This window comes from Thalia democratica, chromosome 2 (assembly GCF_965202585.1).
Source record: "Thalia democratica chromosome 2, ktThaDemo2.hap1.1, whole genome shotgun sequence".
Taxonomy (NCBI): domain Eukaryota; kingdom Metazoa; phylum Chordata; class Thaliacea; order Salpida; family Salpidae; genus Thalia; species Thalia democratica.
In genome coordinates, this window is record NC_139166.1 from 38643806 (window position 1) to 38659575 (window position 15770).

Sequence of the window (15770 nt, forward strand, 5' to 3'; positions counted from 1 at the left end):
CTAAACTACCAGCTTTCTGTTGAGTAGCTGCTGTGTTCAGAATGTGTACTTCAGCGAAATATAACTGTAATGATAAGTTACTGGAATGTAAAAATAAATGATATAAACTTAATTATAAAAAGATTTGCATTGAACTTGGGTTACTTTTTTCTCACTGCTTATCTCTTTGCAAATAATCTCCAAGTGTCACAAATATGAAGAAAACTACTGGCAGAGAATTTTAAATCAAAACACTCAAACTAAATAATAATTAATTCTGCAAAATAAAAAATGGTATCAAAATTTAAACATTAGTAATTAATTTCGTTATAACTTTTTTTTTTTTAATATATCATGATGTACACTATAAAAATCAACCAAGATCTTACATAAAATACTTGAATAAACCTTATAAACGAAAATAAAGAAAATAAGCATGTAACAAAATAGTAACTTTAATTAATAAACAAGTGTAAGGCTCTTTTTTTTTAATTCTTAAAATATAAACATTAAACTAGTGTACTATTTATGAAATCATGATGCATAAAAAAAAAAACTCTAAGAAACAGTTTTCAGTGTAAATGTCTTAAATAACAATTTAAATAGTATAAACTGTAAAAATCATAATGTTTATAAAGAAAATCAAGTTACATAAAATACAAAACTAAGTGCTTAATTATAAAGATCTTAATAACTTACTTAAACAAAAAACAATCTGATTCTAAAATTTTGCAAACTAGACTTTTGTGTAAATATCAAATTTTCACTATGGAAGTGTCCTTGCCACAGATCATCAATACTAAAAAGTTTACATACAATAACTACTTGTTCAAATAGGGTAATAGCTCAACATGTTTCTAAATAAATTTTGCAATTTTGGTCTGACTTTAATAAGTTTTTTATTTATTTCATTTTACTATTTTAAAGCTTTGTAATTTAAAGAATTTCGTAAACTAGAACTGACAAATTCTGCCATTATGACCTAAAAACTGACTTTTTTTCATTTTAACCCCAAAAAACTGGCTTAGCCTGATCTGTGGAAACCCTGTATAAAGAATTTTTTTCTACCATTTGAAGCTTTGGCAACTAAGGAGTTTTGTTAAATTCTAGAAAAACTTTCTACTGTTTTTCTAAGTTTAAAAGAATTTTTTAAATTTATTTTTTAGCACTTGAAGGTTTGGAAAAACGTATTTTATTTTATTTGAACTGACAAAATCTGACATTTTGCTATTCAGACCCAAATAACTGACTTAGCCTGACTTTTTCTATTTATTCCAAAAAAATGACTTAGCCTGGCCCGTGGAAACCCTGAAAAACATTTTATTTGCTGTCATTTTACAATATTCAAAAAAAGAAAATATTTTTTTGTATATTTTCAGCTTTACGAGCAATATTATTTTATTATTTTCTTATTTAAACTTTATAAACTTCTTTCTTAACGATGTGAGAGACAATTATTGAAAAAATTTCAATTTTTTTTTTAGTTTTAACTAATAAAAATCTAACGACAAGTAAACTGAAGACAGAAAAATATGGGTCTAAATCTAAAATGTACAAGGCTAGGGTGCTTATAAATACGGTGACCTTTAAAATTATTTTACACTTGGCAAATACCACAAAAACATCATGTGCAAAATTAGACGATTTAAAAAACTTTTCCCTAGGCGGAATTGGATTTTCTGAAAACCACCCCAATACAAACTGTATGGGACCCCAAAATTGTGACCCTAGAGTTTTTAGCTTGAACTTTTTTTTACAAGTTGCAATTATCACAATAACACATTGTACGCAATTTAAGAAGGTTTAAAGAAGGTTTTATGGTGGCACTTCTTGATTTTTTCAAAAAAAAAGCCATTGAAATTCAAGAAAATTTACAAAGTGATAAAGAATTAGTGATGTACCGGACTCACTATCCGGGTCCGGATCCGGCCGGATATTGCCATTTTTGTCTGATATCCGGATCCGGCCGGATCTTGATATGAAAAAAAAGTCCAGATCAGGCCAGATTCTAATTTGAAAAAAAAGTCCGGATCCGGGTCCGAAACATCACTAAAGAGAATATATAAAATCAAGAATTGTCTCCATAAAATTTTCTTTAAATTGTTTTACTTGGTGCACAAGGTGCTAATGTGATAATTGTCTAATGCAAAAATTTTCTGGCTAAAAAATCCAAAGTTGCATTTTTCTGGTTTCGTACAGTTTGCATTAGGGTTGTTTAAATCAAACTCCGCAAAAGTGAAAGTTTCTTTAAATCATTTAAAATTTTGCACAGGGTGGTTTCGTGGTATTTGCCAAGTGTAAAAATTTCTAGCCGAAAACTCAATAGTCGCCGTTTTATAAGCACTCTAGTGTTCAAGAGAAAAACAAGTACGGATGATTTCGAGTTAAACTTCAAAAAAAAATTATATTTACTATTGATTTTTTTACTTGTTTATGCTAACTTATGTATAACTTTCAAAATATACCCATAAAAAAACCAACCCCAGAGAAAAATATTTTAATTGGTGTTTTTTGTAACTATATTAAAGAAAAAAACCACCATGGGTGTTTTAGAACTAAAATTTATCAAAGTGTTTCATTTGTTATCAGTAAAGAAATTGAACAAATTTAGCAGTTTTCGCAAAAATACACTGCAGCAATCAAACCATCCATAAAAGACCGACCGGAGATAAATGACTATAAGTTTTAACAGGTTAAGTCTTATATATTCAAACAAACAGATGCATTTTGAAAAATTAAAACATCTCTTTTTGTACGCAAATACTTCACTGACTTTGTTTTTAAAAAGCTATTATCAACATTATGCTTAATAGCTACACTTAAAATTATTCAAATTTGTTAACAATATTTAAGAAAAAAAAGAACAATTACCTTCAACTTGAGTTCAAAATTAGTTGTATTGAATAGTTAAATGAACTTAAGTAAAACTCTTGCATTCTTATTAATTATTTATAGTTTACTTGATTAAAAAAAACTAAATGTTTGAATCAATTAACAATTACCTACAACTTGAGTTCAAAACTAGTTGTATTGAATAGTTAAATACAAGTAAAACTCTTACATTCTTACTAATTATTTATATTTTACTCAATTAGAAAAAAACTAAATGTTTGAAGCAATGAAGGAGACTATAGATAATTTAATATAATTTAACATTTTATATTATGTGAAACATTAGGTATATACATTTTAAGTCACAACTATAGAACAGAAAATCCTATCAACTTCTAACACATACTCAGTTTTTTAAAGGAAATCCCCGCAAAAACTTAAGGAAGGCAGACTTATATTTTAACTTATAACATCAGTTTTCTTACAAATTTTGAACGCATTAAAATCTACCTTTTCTCAATTCCTAAAGCTGAATACTGAATACTATAAGTTTTAAATATTTTTTGACTGGTAAAAAATGTTGAGTTAAATATATTTTAGATAGACTAATGTTAATAGATCGAACTTTCAACAAGGAGCTTGTTAAGTTTTCCAAGTTTAATCTCTTATAACTAAAAAAAATTGAGATCTCCTATAACTAATAAAAAAAATTGTGATATTTTAAAAGACTAATTATGTAAACAACTCAACAAATAAGTTTACAAGCCTGTATCATAAAAAAAACCATAACTCAATCAACATCATTTCAAACATATTTGATACACAATGTAACATAAATGAATAACAAAATTATAATCTATAAAGAACATTAAAATAATAAAATACTAGTATGTTAACAGGGTTGCCACTCGTTTTTTCAAAAATTTTTCCAGGTTTTTCAAATTTCTTCCAGGACTTTAAAAGTACAAAATTTTGGGTCTATTTTTAGTTTAAACTTCAGTTTAAGGTAAAAATTGTGTTAATTAGTATGATAACATTGAAAAGATACTGTAAAGCTACTTCAAATGTGCTTTTTTGGTGATGACAAGAAAAAATTATGTATATAATAGATTATTTTTTGTGTCAAATTAAAATTTTACTACTCAACATGTTAAAATTGTTAAAAATTCCAGGTTTTTTTTTCCAAAACTTCTCAAATTCCAGGTTTTTTTTTGCCTAAATTGTCAAATTCCAGGTTGTTCCAGGTTTTTTGGCAACCCTGTTTATATGGAAAAATAACGACAAATACTAAATAACGACAAATAATTTTAGTTTCAATGAAGTTCAGTAGAAAATTTTTCAGTATACCCTTTTCGACTACTTGTGTACAACTAAGCTAAAGAATATGATATTAACATTTATGAAAGCATGATAATAGATACCTCATAATGAGTTTAAATAAAAAAATGTGAAATAATTACTATTCAGCTATGAAATTTTAAAATTAAGTAAACAAGATTTTTTAATCATAAGTAAGTGAATGAAAACTTAAGATGGTAAAAGGGTATTACAGTAAAATATACAAATACATGTATCGAAATTATATAAATATAAAAAACAGCTAGAAAAAAGTTGAAAGAAAAATATATAATTATCGGAACTTAGTTGATTAACTTATTTAAAAGAACTTAAGCTATAGTATTAAGGACTTAAAATTTAAAATAAACTACAATAAAATCCACTTACGCAATTAAACAGTTTTCAAACTAAACTAAATTTTTAAAAATAAACTAAAAAAAAAAAAAATATTAATTTTTCAAAAACTAAAATTTAAGATCATTAGGTTACCTAACGGTTATTATCAAAAAAAAGGTTGACAATACCATTAAAAATCCACTAGTCCTACAAAACAAGGCCCAAAAAAGTGCCCAGTGTACTTAAAACTCCCTATTTAGGTAATGAAGCTAAGTTCCTGGAAAATAAAATAAAACACATAATCAATAGTTAATTTAGAGCAGTTAATTTTTTAATTAGTACTGCACTAGAACACTTTTAAATGGAATATTTAAAGATGTTACTCTCGATCCTAAAAATAATATGTTATTTACCATTTTAAGGGTCACTGTGACAGTGTATAAATCAGGAGAACTTCTCAGAGATTCCATCTGAGAAGGGATCAGAATGTATGAAAATCCTTTAGAAACTGGATGGCCAATAGAGGTAGTAATAATACCAATAGTCCTTTGGCAATTGGAGATAACTCACTAAACTATCCGGAATGCTCTAAGCATTAAAATGACAATAAATTTACAATCTTAAATAAGGAGGTAATAAGTATCACTAAAGTGTATTTAAATCCCTTTTTATAAAAACCTGTAATTTAAAGTTTCGTAAACAAAAGTTTTGTTACAACACTAATTTGTAAAAATTGTTTCAGATTTTATTTTAGTTTACTTTAAAAACTGTTTAATTGCTGTTAGTATATTCTCTAATATTCGTTCTGAAATTTCAATTCAAAAACACTATAGCTTTATTTTTTTTACATAAGTACATCAACTAAATTCCGATATTTATATTTTACTTCTAACGTTATCATAGCTGTTTTTTTTAATTTATATAATTTTTGAAACATGTATGTATATATTTTATTGTAATACCGTTTTACCATCTTAAGTTTCTGTTTACTTACATGCTTAAAAAAGTCTTGTTTACTTAATTTTACCAATCTCTTAGCTAAACAGTAATTATTTCACTTTTTTATTTAAACTCATTATGACGTATCCATTATCAAGCTTTCATAAATGTTAATATTATGTTCTTTAGCTTAGTTGTACACAAAATTAGTTAAAAAGGTTGCATCAAAAAACTTTTTACTTCAATAAAAATGCAAAATACTTGTCGTTATTTTTTATTTCAGGAAAACTTTTCCAACTAAATACCAAACATGTTTAATACTTTGATAACCACTAGTAAACAATCATAACAAAGTAAAAAATAAAGAATTATAAAAATATTTATTTTTCACTATACTTTTTATAATATTTAGTTTTTGAATTTAGTAAAAAACTTTTAAAACAATTACGATGTTTTTAAATAATTAATACTTTTATGGACCATTTTATTCAACCTTATATCTGTTTAAACATAATTCATTCGACTAACAAAAATCTTAAATACTTAAAAAATTATTAATCTCATAGATTTTATGCACTTAATAAGTAGTAATATTGGTCAATTTAAAAATGGACGAAGATTTTTCTTTATGAATTTAATTTTAATTTGAAGTTAATATTGACTAAAAATTAATGAAGTGAAATTAGTTCGCGCTTACTTATAAAAACTAAGTAAAATAAAGAATAATAGTTTTATAAGTTTATACTTACCAAATTCTAGACAAAATAAAACAAAATAAACTAACTGTTAAAATAAGAACTTAGCGATTAAATACCAGAATTTTTTTTAGAGCTAGTAAAATAACAAAGCTATGTTACACCTTACGGAGTACTGCTGGTTTCATGTATTTTATCACTTATTTGGAGAAGAGAGTACAACGTTCAACTCTTGTTCAAATATGTTTTTGTGTAGATTTCAATCGTACCAGTGGACTTTGAAATTGTTTATAATGCATTATTTTTGCATTAAATACTTTTATATTTCGCTATTTGGTTTTTAGATTTTTTATTAAGGCGTATAAAAAAATTATGAAAGTTTTAATGATTAAATTGTTAGAAATATCAAGCAACAAAGTTATTTATGATTTAACTGTCAATTAAAAAAACTTGGGTCTTATGAACTACAAAATACAGTTCTTAATATTTAACACATATAATTAGTACACTTCGAACTTTTAGTGATAATAATAAACTATTTTAAATGTAATCATTCTAACATTTTTTGATCTATTCATTTTAGGAAAAAAATAATTAAAACGACTTACAACAACTAAGTTGTTTTAGAATATACAAACTTATTCCTTAAATGACATATGTTAGATAACAAAAACTATCAACAAAACACAATCAAAAAGCAGCTTTAACCAAATAGTGTGGCTTTTTTATAAATTCGGATTGCTTTTAAAATTATTCAATTATGTTAATATCTTTGTAAAAAAAATGCATATTCAGGCGAAATGCATAGTGTAAATGTAAGATATCGTATAAATTCTAACACCAATTAAAAGTTTTAAGTAGTAAAAAAATATGAAGATTAAATTTTATTTAAATTTATCTTTAAATAATTTATAAGGTATAAAACAAAGCAGAAAATTTTCGTTTTAATACTTATGTTTTTGATGGCAACATTAAACGCTAAGAAGATATATTTTAAAAACCAAATTGAAATTGAAAATAAAACAATAACAATAACGAAATATAATTAACTGAAAAAAATATTTGATTGTTTTGTTGAGTTATATGCCCTTTCTTAGTTCAGCCAACAGTGTAAAACAAAGCAAAGATAAAGGGTTTGAAAACATCTTAAAACAGTAAGAAAATAAATAATTAGTATAAAAAGATTTTTGTAGTATATATAATCATTTTGACAACTAAAATAACCCACGCTAACAGCAAATAAATTTTTAGACAAAGATTTTTTAGCTAAAAGAATAAAAGAGAAGTTAAATGTTAAAGTTTATAATATGTTTTCGCAGTATTTTGATCGTAGTTATAAAAATAATTTAATTAGCTTACTCATAATAAATAATAATTAATGAATTTCACTTTACCGCACGACCAACAACAAGATCCAAAACAACCTACGACCGGTTTTGCGCGTTAATATATTCACAAATAGACAAAGAAGATATAACAGATGCTAATTTACTAACTTTATTTATATATTTTAAACTGTTTGAACATAAAAATTATAATGTCAGATATCTATCTTTGACGAGCCTATGCGCTGAAGAAAGTTATAGAATCTTGCTTTTATAGAAACTAAAACTCTATAGAACTTTTAGAACTTATATTGCTAAAAAACTAATGAGTTTCCAAAAATAAATTTAACAAACTAGATAACACAAAAAACTTTTTAATGCAAAAAAAAATTCCAACATAGTTGTTGAAGTTTGTTAACTATAAAAATTTACATAACAAAAACATAACAACAAGATTATCTAGATCCAAAAACTACTATACAATGAACATAAAAATAAATTTACTCTTGCCAAGATTTAATTATAAATAACAGAATAAATTTAATTAACTAAGTATAATCAGTAAAAAAGGATCGTTTACAATTTTTTTTTAGTTTCAGGTATATAATGTTCAGGGTTGCAAAATGTTTTTGGCAAATTTTCTCCAGGTTTTTAAAATTACACGTTTTAGGGGTTTATTTTTAGTTTGAAATTTAGTTAAAGGTAAAAAACTGAGTTAAAAAGTATAACGACATTGAAAAGATATGTTTTAGCTTTTTTAAATGTGTTAATTAATAAAACTAATTTTTGATGATAACAAAAAAGTTTTATCTATACAATAGATTTTGTGTCAAATCAAAATTTTACTACTTAATATGTAAAAACTGTTTAAAATTCCAGGTTTTTTAGTGACTTTTGTTCATAATTCCAGGTTTTATTTTCAAAATTTCTCAAAATCCAGTTTTTTCCAGGTATTTTAGCTTAATTGTCAAATTTCAGGCTTTTCCAGACTCCCGGGATTTTTGGCAACCTTGATTGTTTATACCAAACTTATCAGTCTTTATTAGTTTATTTTGCTACAATAATATTCAAACAGGGTTGCCAATCGTATTTTAAAAATTTTTTCCAGGTTTTTAAAAGTACACATTTTTGGGTCTATTTTTAGTTTTAAGTTAATTTCTATTTAACAAACTGTGTCAAATAGTATAAAATTATTGAAAAGATACTGTAAAGTTACTTTAAATGTGTTTTTTAATCAAAAACTTTTTGATGATTACAAAAAAATCTTAGTTATATGATAGACTTTTTGTGTCAAATTTAAATTACACATCCGAAAATGTTAAGGTTATTAAAAATTCCAGGTTTTTCCAGGTTTTCTGATCAAAATTCCGGGTTTTTCCAGGTTTTTTTTCAAGATTTCTCAACTTCCAGGTTTTTCCAGGTTATTTTAGCCTAAATTGTCAAAACAGGGTTTTACAGGTTTCCAGGTAAAGTGGTAACCCTGATCCAAATTATTTAGCCGTGAAGAACTTATAGCTTGTATTTCTTACCGAAATAAAGTTTGTAGTAAAAAACTTACAATTGTTGATGCATTTTTATTAAAACTAATTAGCTAGAAAACAGTAAAACTTTCATCAAATTACTTTAGTATTTGCTTTTTATATTAAATAAACATGTATTATTAAAGTTTAAATTAAATATACAAAGTAAATTACAAAAAAAAACTTAACTATGTATTGAAATAAATTATAGGTTAAATACTACGACTAAAATAATAACAGCTACTTTAATAGTAACTAGTATAAATTAAAATTTTACTTCACTACTTTTATTTTACTTTTAGTTTACATTACTTAAAATAATATTGAGAAAAACTGTACTATCTTTTTATTGTAGTTTTAAACACATATAATACACTAAAGAAAATAAAAAAATCTATAAAATTAGTATATCAGTTTATTTACTTTAACTTTTAAAAGATATATATACATCTCAAGCTTAAATAATAACTAAATAAAGTTATTCAGACTTATTTATTTTCTCAAACTTACATTCGATAATAGATAGTACGCAAACAACAATCATAACTGTATGTCCACTGAACAGATAATCTCCACATAAATGATGGGATCCAGTTATAGAAAGTCCGCCGCCTAACAGTAGCCCAATTGCTCTTGTTAACATCAATGAGATTTGTCCATGTGCCTTAGGAAACAAAGATTATACAAAATTTCTTGAATTTATTTGTTAAATGTATTTCAAACTAATTTATAAAAAACTATAAATATATAAGTTTTGTCTAACAATCTACTGGTCATTTCTTAATATCGAATAAAAATTGTAAAACACCCTTATTTAATCAAAAAAATCGGTATACAAAAAACTTTATAACTATTACGCTTAAATAAATTTTTATTGAGCTTTTAAAAAGTGAGTATCTTTTTATTTTCAAAATAAAAACATAAAACTCTAACTAACGCCATCAGTTTAATAAAGTATTTGTGAACAAAATACTTATATTGTACTTACTATAAAAACATTACATGACAATTCAAATTCTTAAGAATAATATAAAGGGGTTATATCTCAAAAAGTTATATAATATTATAATAAATAAAATATCTTTGAGGCCTAATTTTTAAGAATATCATGGTTAAAAAATTAATTTTCAAAATAAAAACAGAGAATTTATAAATTCCAAAAACTACTATATTCAAGCACGTTTTAAAACTTACTTTAGCCATTACTCAAAAACTAGTTTAAACTTTTAGAAAATAAAAAATGCTCATGTAGGTCTTAAATATAAGATTATGATAGTAAAATAATTTTGTTTTTAAACATTTATTTTTCTTTAATAATTAACAGTTCCTAGGAATTATCAAATTTTGAATTACAATAATTTCAATTGTCGGCCCTTTAATAGATATTTTTTTCAGTAATTATTAATTTAAGCAACTTTTCCAATATTTTTTTAAATATACGTTTTTAATTATAAAATGCAATTATACAATGAAACTAAATTCAGTAAAACTTAAAACTCAAGTTTGAGAAAAAAATTTTGTGAAAAATATAATTTTAATCAATAAACTACAAGCACATTACACATTTTTTTTTTTAGTTTTTTTTAATTCAGTTTTTCTTCTAACAGTTTTATAGATTGTACCTTTTTTATAATAAATAATTAACATCACCACACGACCAACAACAACAGCATCCGAGACAACCTACGACCGGTTTCCTCCTTATTAGGACTCATCAAACAGACATAGCGGCGAGAGATGCCTGCCTGATGAGTTCTAATAAGGACAAAACCGGTCATAGGTTGTCTAGGATGCTGTTGTTGTTGGTCGTGTGGTAAAGTTCATTATTGATGGCGCAAAACATATCCATGGTTGCCACTCAAAAAACTGAGAAGAATTTCCTGACTTTTCCTGACTTTTTCCTGACTTTTTACCAAAATTTTCCTGACTTTTCTAAATCAAACTCTTGAATTAGACTTATTCTAAAATACATAATCTAACACTTAAAACTATATAAAACTTCCAATCTAACTTTAATACAGGTAAAAAACAATAGTTTTTTGTTGAATTCTATAATTAAACTTCCAGTACATCACTTAAACCATCTGTGTATGATTGATGTTTGTAATAAACAGCTCTATCAGCAAAATTCTTGTATTTTTACCTTATAAACACAGCTTGTCTGAAAAACGAAACAATTTTTTAGCAAATCCTAGCATAAATGTATCTAGATAAACAAACGAAATATAAGGAACTTTTACAATTAAAACCTTGAATTAATAACGAACTTTCACAACTAAAATCTTAAAACAATAACAAGTTTTTACAGTTGAAACCTTAAAACAATAAAGAACACAATTTTTTAGAATTTCCTAGTATAAATGTATCTATAGCATAAAGTAGATTTAGCAAATAAGTTGTAAAATAAATCTAGTAATAAAAATATAGCGTATATGTTAAAAATATCTAGTAATAAAAAGTATTTACTTAAAACATGTTTTACTTATATAAATTGTTCACTTAGTTTAATAAAATACTACCCAAACTATTTAATATAAAATCCTTAAATAAAAAACAAAAAAGAATATACTTAAGTGACTGCAAAAAAAGACATAAAAAAGTAAACTATATATCTGTTGTATAAAATATTTCCTCTTATCATTTAGTGTAAAATTTTTAACAAATAAATATATATAATTTAATTTAAAAACTTGAGTTACTCTACAAAAAATACAAATAATTAGTAAATTAAATCTTGGCATATACCTCTCTTATAACTTATTTAAAAAATTTTAACAAATATGAAAAATTATAAAGAGGTAAAGTATACACATTAACTTGTTACATCAAATATTAAACTAACTGCTTAGTTATAAAGAACTCAATTATTTACTTGAACAAAAAACACTTTGATTCTAAAATTATGCTAGATAAACTTTTGTGTATATATATTAAGTTTCACTATGAAGTGTCCTTGCTACAGATCATAAATACTAAAAAGCTTACAAAATCTGCTTGTTCAAGTAGGGTACTTGTTCAATATGTTAATAGAAAACTTTTGCAGTATTATAAAGGATATTTTACTAATTTATACCAGCTGAAGGCATTGGAAATAAAACTAAATATTTTTGTAAATTTTTAGGAAAATTTTTGAATTTTTTTCTGACTTTAAAGGACTTTTAATTAACTTTTACCACTTAAAGGCTTTGGAAAACAAAGAATTTCGTAAATTTAAACTGACAAAATCTGACTTTTTATTTTTTTTTTATCAAATTTCCTGACTTTTCCTGACTTTTTTCAAAACCCCCCATTTTTTCCTGACTTTTCCTGACTTTTGTAATTTTTTCAAAATTTTCCTGACTTTTCCTGATTTCCTGACTTTTCCTGACCGAGTGGCAACCCTGCATATCAATTTTGTTGATGATGGCCGAAAAAAATACTGCTTAAAAGTTTTTTACTAAGAAAATTAAGAAATATTAAAGTGAACAATGGAAAAGGCAGAAATATAAAATCAGTATGTTAATTTTCAAGCAAATATTTACATACTAAGAGATTTTTTCAAACTTAAGAATATTTTACAAGCTTTCAAATTCATATTTTCTAATAATAAATAGCATTAGATTAACCGCGTTTAAAAGTTTAGTTGAATGCTTGTTGTGATGGCGGGAAAGCATCTCAGCTTAACAGGAGATCGCCGAAAACATAACTACAATTAAAGTTAAAAGTTGATAATAAACCATAATTTAAAAAATCAAAATAGTTTTTTAGTACATTTATTTTTAATAAAGACTGTAAAATTAAAAAAGAAACTAAAATAAAGAAATTGGTACATACAGCTTCTTTTTACTTTGCGTATTATACATTGATAATATTATTAAATACAATTTTCCAACTTTAAACAAGAAATACATACATTATTAGTATATCTTATAAATGAGGACGTGTCAAATATGCATAAAGACACTTTTGCACTGGAGTAAAAAAATAAAAATAAAGTAAAAATTTATACAGTTTTTTTTTTATACCGACCAAGGGTAAGGGTTAAGGGTAACAAAGATAGTAAGAAAAATATTATAATAAAATTATAAGAATTAAACAATTTATAAATTTATACTTCCAATAATATTTGTAAACTTAGGCTACAATTTAAAATTTATTACTAAAGGTGGTGTGAAGAACCATTGGAAAATTATTGAAAAAATTCAAGGAAGAAGGTTTAGATCAGGGTTTCCCAAAGTTGGCCATGACAGATTCTCAGGGGCCACGAGCAGTAAAGGAGCCACAGGGGGGCCATGAGGTCATAATTTGAAACTAACACTAGATATTCTTGAGCTGCAGATGAAGAGCAAAAAAAGGTAGTTTATGAGTAGTCTTATTGAAGAGGGCCATGGCTTTTTTTATTTCTTTAAAGAGGGCCATTTGTAGAAAAGTTTGGGAAACCCTGGTTTAGATAGTATTTTTAACGAAATAGTGAGTTTAGGAGAGATTATTATTACAACCCATTTGTCAACTTCGGATGCTGAAAGGAAGTTTTCTTGTATGAAGAGGATAAAAACAGGTTAAGAAGAAGGATGAGTAATACCAGGTTAAATGAATTAGGTGTACTAACAATGGAAAAGTCCTTGGTTAATGAAAAGGTTCTAGCAGGAAAGGTAAATTTTTAGGAAAAAGTTTTACAACATTTTATCAGGCAAAAAAATTGGAAAATGAACTTTTTTTACTAAGGAAAAAATACTGTCCCATAATTTATTTTTATTAACTTGTTTTATTTTCATTCTTGTATGGTAAACGCTAGTTTTTATGTTAAGAAAAATTTAAAAAAAACTCTGGAATTGGTGTTGGCCGGAGAGTAGAGCTGTTGTTAAAAGTTGTTTAATTTATAATTTTATATAATTTGTTACAATGAATTTGTTTTTTATGCATAGTGTTTTATTATATGAATAATTTTTCAGAGTTTTTGTTTTTATTCCTATTTTTCAAAGATTTTTCATTATCTCTGTTTTTTTCATCTTAATATAAACAAGTTTTAAGCAGTTTTACAAAAATAAAAATAAAATAAATAAGCATTTTTGTATTTTCCAGTTAGCTTTACATTTTAAAAATTAGTTTTTGAGTTTTCTTTGTTTTACTACTGTAAACTTGGTACACTATGTGTGGTTTTTAACAAGTTTAGTTGTTTTAAAGGTTTTTAAAAATAAGTTTTAAAGTCTAAGGTTCCTAAGGTGAAAATGATGCAAGTATCGTTTAAAAGTAAAATCACCCACTCGGTACCTGTTACACTCAATGCTATTAACAAAGTCAGCCAATCCTGGAAGTTACAGAAACTCTTCATTATTTGCAGGATCTCGAATATGGCCCTGCCACGGTTTTTAGCTTCCTGCTAATTTTACAGAGTTATATGCCAGACAGATTTTGATGCCATTTTTTGCCGTTTAATTCAGTTTGTTAAAAAACTATTTCAGATAAAGTATTTTAAGAAAAAGCTCCTTGAATAATGTTATCAGACAACTATGGAAATACTAAAGTTTGTTTCAACTTGTATTTAAATATGTTTGTTTTTTTTTTCAAGCATCGTTGTTTACAATATGAATTTTATTTGGATTTATTTTTTTTATAAACATTTCAAGAATATGTTATGTATTGTCTCTGTTTTTTAAATCAATTTAAAAGATTTAGAGTGGTTTACAAAATTTATAAAGGATACCATAGATTTATAAGATATATCAGTTTAATTATTTGATAAACGTTTGTTTTCAGGTGATGTTAAAGATTGTAAAATGAATCTGATATTTTTTCTTATAAAAGACTAAAATGAAAAAGTTAATACAATTTTTCTCTAATAAAAGCAACAGTTTTTGCAAACATTTTCTGAAATATGTTAATTGTTTTCAAAATTATAAAATTTAAGCCTATGAATATTATTTTTAAAATTAAATTGTTCATTTTATATTTTCATTTTGAGTGAAAGGTTTAATTAGTTTATAAAAGTAGCAACACATAAGGAGTTACAGGGGGTCATGGGCTACATAAATTGCCTTGCATACAGTTATTACTCATACTTCAACATTCCATTTATTTTGAATTTTTAATAAAACTGCATACTTTCATATAAAATTCAATAACATTAGAGGTAGTTTAAACGGGTAGCTGTCTAAATTGCACGAGGGGACAAAATTGCACGAAAGCACAAAATTGCACGAAGATACTTTTGCACGAAGAATAATTTGCACGAGAGCACAAAATTGCATGTAGACAAAATTGCACGAAGATTCACTTTTGCACGAAGACACTTTTGCACGCAGACACTTTTGCACGAAGGGTAATTTTTGCACGAGTGACAATTTAGCACGGAGGGTCAATTTTGCACGGAGGGTCAATTTTGCACGGATTTTGTTTCTTTCCCAGGAACGGGTCAAAATTGCGTGAAGACATTTTTGCACGAGGGGACAAAATTGCACGAGAAGACTTTTTTGCACGAAAAAATTTATATAATATTTAATAAAATAAAAAAATCAGAATTTAAAATTTTAATAACTAAATAATAGAAAAATACATAAAATATATATATAATATTTAAAAAAATTAAAAAAATTGAATTATAAAATTTAATAACTAAATAATAAAAAATTAAGAAAAAAATTAAGTAAAAAATTTGAAGTAGATTTAATAAAAAAAATTTAAAAAATAAACAACAAAACAATTAAAAATAAAAATAAAATAAATAAATAAGTATTAAGTAAAAAATAACAAACCTAATAGTAAAAAAGAAAAATAATAACTAAATAAAAAAAAATGCATATATAATATTTTTAAGCAAAAAAAAATAT

General features: G+C 25.0%; 1 protein-coding gene across 1 annotated transcript in view; it reads right to left on the reverse strand.

The window, feature by feature from the left end:
• Positions 1-15770, reverse strand: part of LOC145830085 (phosphatidylcholine:ceramide cholinephosphotransferase 2-like) — a 52665-nt gene that overhangs the window by 5067 nt on the left and 31828 nt on the right. Inside the window, exon 7 of the mRNA XM_082937973.1 lies at positions 9475-9628. Within this exon, the coding sequence (XP_082794099.1) occupies positions 9475-9628 (154 nt within the window). The remainder of the gene's footprint in view (positions 1-9474; positions 9629-15770) is intronic.